The 6,250-nt window shown below is 59.4% G+C and overlaps 2 protein-coding genes across 2 annotated transcripts in view; one reads left to right on the forward strand and one right to left on the reverse strand.

Annotated features, from left to right (window-relative positions):
• The window catches only part of Ndufs7 (NADH:ubiquinone oxidoreductase core subunit S7), a 7,578-nt gene extending 7,388 nt beyond the window's left edge, over positions 1 to 190 (forward strand). Inside the window, exon 8 of the mRNA XM_055607785.1 lies at positions 31 to 190. Within this exon, the coding sequence (XP_055463760.1) occupies positions 31 to 128 (98 nt within the window). The 3' untranslated portion in view covers positions 129 to 190. The remainder of the gene's footprint in view (positions 1 to 30) is intronic.
• Positions 191 to 1,208: 1,018 nt separating this feature from the next.
• Positions 1,209 to 4,128, reverse strand: Gamt (guanidinoacetate N-methyltransferase). Its single transcript, XM_055607784.1, has 6 exons — positions 3,855 to 4,128; positions 2,892 to 3,037; positions 2,726 to 2,789; positions 2,314 to 2,381; positions 2,119 to 2,229; positions 1,209 to 1,503 (listed from the first exon to the last, which is right to left on the reverse strand). Exons 1-6 carry the CDS (start codon positions 4,033 to 4,035, stop codon positions 1,363 to 1,365), a joined length of 711 nt encoding a protein of 236 aa, XP_055463759.1. The 5' UTR covers positions 4,036 to 4,128; the 3' UTR covers positions 1,209 to 1,362.
• Positions 4,129 to 6,250: the final 2,122 nt, after the last annotated feature.

The raw sequence follows: 6,250 nt of genomic DNA on the forward strand, positions 1-6,250 counted from the left end.
GGGCTGGTAGAGGCATCTGTGTGTCCCCAGGCTGCCCGCCCACGGCAGAGGCGCTCCTCTACGGCATCTTGCAGCTGCAGCGGAAGATCAAGCGTGAACAGAGGCTGAAGATCTGGTACCGCAGGTAGAGCCGCCAGGCTGAACACGAGAACCCCGGAATCCCAGTGTGAATAAACCCACTCTGACCCAGTGTGTGCCCTGTGTGGACTGTGCTCGACGGGCAGGCTGCAGAGAGCCACATCCTGCACCCTGGGCCCCGAGGGCCTGGCTGTGGGCAGCGGAGGCTGGTGGCCCCTCACAGTCTCAGTGGCTTGAAGCCTTGGAGCTTGGACTGGCCTCTGCCCTATGTGCAGCTCAGGCCATCACTGCCCACCTTTGAGCAACTGAGGACAACAGGTCTTCTCTCAAGTAGGAACAGCTCCCTGGCCAGCCACCCCGTGGGAGCCGTGTTCTCCAGGCAGGAGGAGCTCCAACTCGACACGCTCACATGCACATCAGCCCGGAGTCTGTCTCACGAGTAACCCTTTGACCGTGCACGTCCACTCTGTGCCTCTCAGCTTGTCCCCATTGTGACAGGAATGGGTCTGGGAAGCAGCATTTTCAGCTCTCGGGCTGGGAGGGCGCACAGAGGACACAGGTGGGGCAGGGGAGCCTGCCCAGTCAAGGGGAGCTGTCTGTGTTTTGAGATACAGTCTCTGTGTAGCCCCGGCTGGCCTGGAACTCTGCTGTGTAACCAGGCTGGCCTGGAACACACAGCAGTCTCCCTCTGCCTCCTGAGGGCTGGGGTTCCAGGCGGCCTGCTCCAAGAGCAGCTTTTAAGATAAGAACCTATTAAGGTGGAGACTGCAGGCAGGGGCAACAGCGTGCTACTTGCCTTGAATGCTAAATGTGCCCTTGGTCTGGGGAAGGGGCTTCGGGGAAACTGTAGGGAGGGTCAGGCAGGTTCGGGCTGCGGTGTCAACCCAGCCAACATGTTTGGTACCGGAGGTTTGCAGAGTAGGGCTGCACTCTGAGGAGCCTCATGGAGGGTTCCCCTTAGCCTGGCCTTGGTCAGACCCACGGTCTCTTCGTGGGCTCTCTGTTGAAGTGGACCACGGTCGATGGGTCACTACCTGGGCAGGGCAGGCGCCACCAACCACCAGTGACGGACTAGCCACATCTGCTGAGGCAGAGGCAGGTTCTGAACTGGCTCACTGCCAACCCGCTAGTCCTCTTGTTAGCATTTATTTTACCCCTGAGCTCTGGGAAGACGGCAGGACCAGGCAAAGGTTAAGTGTCACAGCGGTGGCTGGGAGGCTGGAGCCCATGCTCCAGCCACGAAGGCACTGAAGAGGACATAGGCTTCTAGCCCACAGCAGCTGCTCAGTGCTTGCTGACCAGGGGTACGATCATCTGGGGGAAGGCGTAGTAACGGCAGTCGGCAGGGGGCACCAGGGCCATCACTTCCGTGCGGATGTTTTCTCTCCGGAAGCCCGCCTCCTGCAGTGCAGGTACCTGTGTCTCCTGTAGGGAGGGGGCACAGGTCACCCCCAGACCACATGCACAGGACCCAGGTGTGGGTGTGAATTCCGGCACAGGTAGCAACTTCCTGCTGTCCCCAGATGCTAGTACCAGACCAGCATCGTTGCACTGGTACACTGGAGGCCTCTCAAGCAAGAGGGAGTCTTGTGGGCCACTAGCTGACTCACGGTCTGGGAGGAAGGCTGTCCTGCTGGCCCTGGTCAGCTGGCAGGCAGTAGAAGGCCCAGCCTGCAGCAGGGGCAGGGCCTGTGTACTCTGAGGGCATCCAGCCTAGCACTGGGCAGGGTAAGCAGGGCCTTGCTGGGTTGAGGTGGGTGGAGCCCATCAGAAGTGGGTGGGGCCATGGGGGTAGGAGTGCATCTATCTCCAAGATAGGCATGGGCAGTGGGCAGGGCTGTACTGAGGCACCTGGGGGGGGGGGGCCCCGCAGCAGTCATGAGCTAGTGAGGGCCTTTCTCATTTGAAAATGCAAAGTCGAGGTGCCAGCTGACCTCTCAAGAGCTCTAGCCCTAAGACCAGCGGGGAGGGGCCTTCTCTATGTCACAGGTCTCCACAACCACACTTCCCAGGTGACTGCAGGCTTTGGGGTAGCCGCACCTCAAACATGGCAGTGATGTCTGTGTACTTGGTCTTCATGAGTTCCCCCCAGGAGGTGAGGTTGCAGTAGGTGAGGATGCCCCCGGGCTTCAGCAAGCGGAAAGCATGGCTCTGCAGAGAGGGCCACGGGAAGAGATGTCACATGCCCACCCCCTGACCTTCCTAGGCCCACAACCCCTGGCCCCGCAGTCCCACCTTAATGAAGTTGAACTGGTGAGTGTGCCAGGTCTCCTCAGACAGTGGGTACGTGTCATACAGGATCCCTGCAGTGTGGACACATGCCTGCCAGTCAGGGCACACATAGCTGCCCTTAGCACCCCTCCTGGCCTCTCTCTTCATGGAGTCTGTCCCCAGTGCACATGAGAGGTGCGTTTGTTGGGGCGCGGGAGAGGGGCCACGTGCATGCGGCAGCCAGAGGACAGCTTGTAGGCATCCAATCCCTTACACCATGTGCATCCTGGGGGTCAAACTTGGGTCATTGTTCTGGATGGCCCCCTCCCCCAAGCTGAGGCCAGTGCAAGGGTGGGCACAGGTTGCCCAGCAGGGCCCGGAGGCAGCATGTTCCCCAGAGCCTGACCCCTTCGCCAGGCTCCCAGAGGCCCCTCACCATCAAAGTAGCCATCGGGCAGTGTAGGCGCCACGTCCTCCCACAGGCCTCTCAAGGGAACAACCTTAGGAGAGGGACGAGAGAGAAGGTCGGGGGTCACATGGGTCCCTACGACCTCCTAGCCCGGTGAGCCACTCCCAGGCTGCACCCCAGGGGCAGAAGGTACCTTATGTGGCTGCTGCAGGGCCCAGTCTTGCAGACGCTGGAAGACCCCATCATTGCACTCAATAATCCAGTGTTCTTCTATAGGGGCCTGTTGCACCTTGGAGGCTGCAATGGCCATCCCAAAGCCCACTTCCAGGACTCGGCCCCCTAGGAGCACAAAACATGACAGCTGCCTTGCCTGGGGGAGGGGGAAGTGGAGATGGGGCCTGGCTACCAGGCACATATGCCTCAAGGACAACCAGCCAGCAAGACCGTGTGGGTGGACAGAACAAAGTAACACAGAATAGCACTGGCCCTGGCCATCTGCCAGCCAGTGTGGCTGGCCTGGGAGGCTACCGACTGGTTACCGCTCGAGCCCAGCGGCAGGGATCCCTGGACTCTGAGCCCCTGCCCACGCTATTTGTGCTGTGGCCCTAATCTGTGGGGTTAGCGAGGACCAAGCCTGGCTTGGAGGCCCAACACCTACATGCCCCCCACGTTTCACTCTGCACCTGATGCCAGGTCCCCATCTGCCTGGGATGAACTTTGAGGCCCAATGTCCATCTGCCCTGTTTGAAGCTGGGGAGCTCCACCTCCTCTCTCACCCAAAAGTTCAGGGCCACAGACGGAGGCAGCTGCCTCTCTGCTCAATTTTCCCAAGCTATTCTTAGCCATAGCCCAGGGAGGCCCGGGAGCTTCCCGACCAGCAGAAGCCCCACGCCCCTCCACGCTGTCCCTAAGTGCCACTCAAGGCTGTGGTCCGAAGAACCACCCTCCAACCCAGCCCTGGGAAGTAGAAGTCCCCCCAATACCCAGAGGAAGTTCCAGTTCGGAGCAGGCGCCTCTAGCCTGCGTACACATTTTGCCAAAACCCTGTCTCCCTTCTCGGCCAAGGGAGCCCCAAGGCAGCCCCGTGCCCCAGGCAAGGACACTGAGGCACTCCTGCCCGCCTGAACCGCAGCCTCGGTTTCCTCGGGCAGGGTACCTCTGGAGGCGGCGGCCGCCGCCAGCGCGTGCATGTAGGGGGTCTCCCAACGCTCCATCACCGGCTTGCCCAGGATCTGCAGGTGCGTGTCCGACGCGTCAAAGGACGCGGGAGCCGCGCGCCATGCGGGGCTGCAATCCTCGCCGGGCGCGAAGAGCGGTCTGGCGGCGGGGGAGCTCATGGTGAGGCTCTGCACAGCAGGCGAAGGTGCGGCGGGCAGCAGAGCCGCGGGGCTGGAGAAGGCGGCGCCTCCGCTTGGAGATGGAGTCCAGCCGGCGCTGGGCCTGGTGGGCGGAGCCTGAGGGTGGAGGCGGGGCCTGTGTGCTCCGAGGGTGGGCGGGGTCTCGCCGGTCTGGGGTGGGTCCAGCCATCAGAAGTGGGTGGGGCCTTGCTCTGGGAGCGTGTCCAGCCTAGAGCTGGGCCGGCCCTGGGTGGACCGAGCCTGAGGGCAAGGGGAGCGTTGAGGCTCTGTTATTGGTGGGTCTCCTGGCTGGAATCCAGAATAAAGTTCTGTTAGGGGCGGATCTATGGACTGGGGTGGGTCCTGCTCGGGTGGGCTGGGAGGAGTCCAACCACTTGCTATGGATGGGGCAGGCATGTGGGCTGGGACGGAATCCAGCCTTCTGTGAGGGATGCGGGCAGGAGCCATACAGCATGGAGCCTGTGGGTTGGGGCAGAGTCCAGCCTGCTGCTAGAGGCGGGACCGGAGCAATGGGGTGGGGTCGCCGGTCTGCGAAATATGAGGGACAGAGTTAAGGAGCGGGGCCAGCGAGCTGAGGCGGTGGGGTCCAGCCTTCTGCTACGGATGGGGACAGAGCTATGGGGTAGGTGTCTATAGGATGAAGTCCAAGCCCTGTGCTAACGGCGAGGCCTAGTCTTCTCCCACGGCTGGGGCCTAGCTTGCTAGAGACAAAGGAGGAGCCCGGGCCTAGCTTTCCGCTAGGGTTGGGGTTGGAGCTAAGGAAGCAGGGCCAGAGGGCTAGGTGGTTGTCTGAGGGTTGAGCGGAGTTCGGCCTGTTACTAAGGACGGGGCGGAGCCTACGGGCCTGGGCGGGGCCTAGTTGTCTGGACAAGAAGTTGGAGCCTTAAGGGCGGGACCTACATACTGGGTGCAGTGTTGGGCGGGAGGCTTGGAGACTACCTGAGGAGCCAGTGTCATGGAAGGTGTAACCCTTGCTGGAAGCTGCAATGCGGTAGCTTCAGCTAGGAGCCGGACAAGATCCCTGGGCACCTGGCATTTGGAATGCTGTCTGACTTTATGCATTTGCCTAGCTAGCTCGCAAGGGTACTCAATTAACCGTCCCGCGGCCAGTCTGAAGAGGCTGTCCTCCTCGCTGCTCCTCCAAGTTGATTTTTTTATTTATATTTATCTGTTTACCTAGAGACAGGAGCTCACGAGGTAGCCCTAGCTAGCCTGGAGCTTGCGATGTAGAGCAGGCCTCGAACTCACAGAATTCTGCCTGATACGATCACTGAACTGTTGGGATTAAAGGCGTGTGTCACCAGGCCTGCCTGGGTGTCTCAAGTTTAGACACGCATTGGCCGGATTTGGTCCAAGAAACCATCCCTTTCCCAGCCGCTACAATTCACGCGTGCCACGTACTGGCTGTACTTTACTCCTAAGTCACTTGGGCATGTTGGGTTTAGCGATCTGATGATTTTACTGAGCGCTGCTGGAAGAATGTAAAACTCTTTCAATGTTTAAGATATGCTACAGCAGTAACTGTTGATAAATTCATTTTGCAGATGGGGGAAACAGCTAAAAACCGGGAGTGGAGACCAGGCCTTCTCTTTGGAATCATGACAGTTTCCTTATTTATTATTTATGATTTTTTGAGACAGAGTTTTTCTTTTCTCTGTGTATCCTTGGCTGTCCTGGACTCACTTTGTAGAGCAGCTTGTCCTTGAACTCCCTGAGTGCTGGGATCAAAGGTGAGCGACACCGTGCCGGGCTGTTTTGTTTTTGTGTTTTTTAATTTTTTTATGAGTGTGGGTGTTGTGCCTGTGCACCACCTGTGTGCAGTGCCCAGGGAGGCATGAAGAGGGCATCAGATCCCCTGGAGTTAAGTTACTGGCAGTTGTGAGCCCCAACGTGAGTCAAACTGGTCCTCTGGAAGATCAGCCGGTACTCTGAACTGTCTCACCAGCCCCTTGCTTTTTGTTTTTTTAAACAGGTTCTCATGTAACTCAGAATGGCCTCAAACACCTACATAGCCAAAGGTGAGCTCAGACTCCAGATCCTGCTGCCTCTGCCTCTCCAGTGCCAGGATCCCCAGTGTGCACTGCTATGTCTTCCTGCTCCCTGGGGGGCGGGGGGCAGATGGATTCCCTGAGCTTTGTGCCTGTCGGGAGAGCATTCCCACCACTAAACCCCAGCCCCACCTCAGCCTCGACTG

This window comes from Psammomys obesus, unplaced genomic scaffold (assembly GCF_907164565.1).
Source record: "Psammomys obesus unplaced genomic scaffold, mPsaObe1.curated_primary_1811, whole genome shotgun sequence".
Taxonomy (NCBI): domain Eukaryota; kingdom Metazoa; phylum Chordata; class Mammalia; order Rodentia; family Muridae; genus Psammomys; species Psammomys obesus.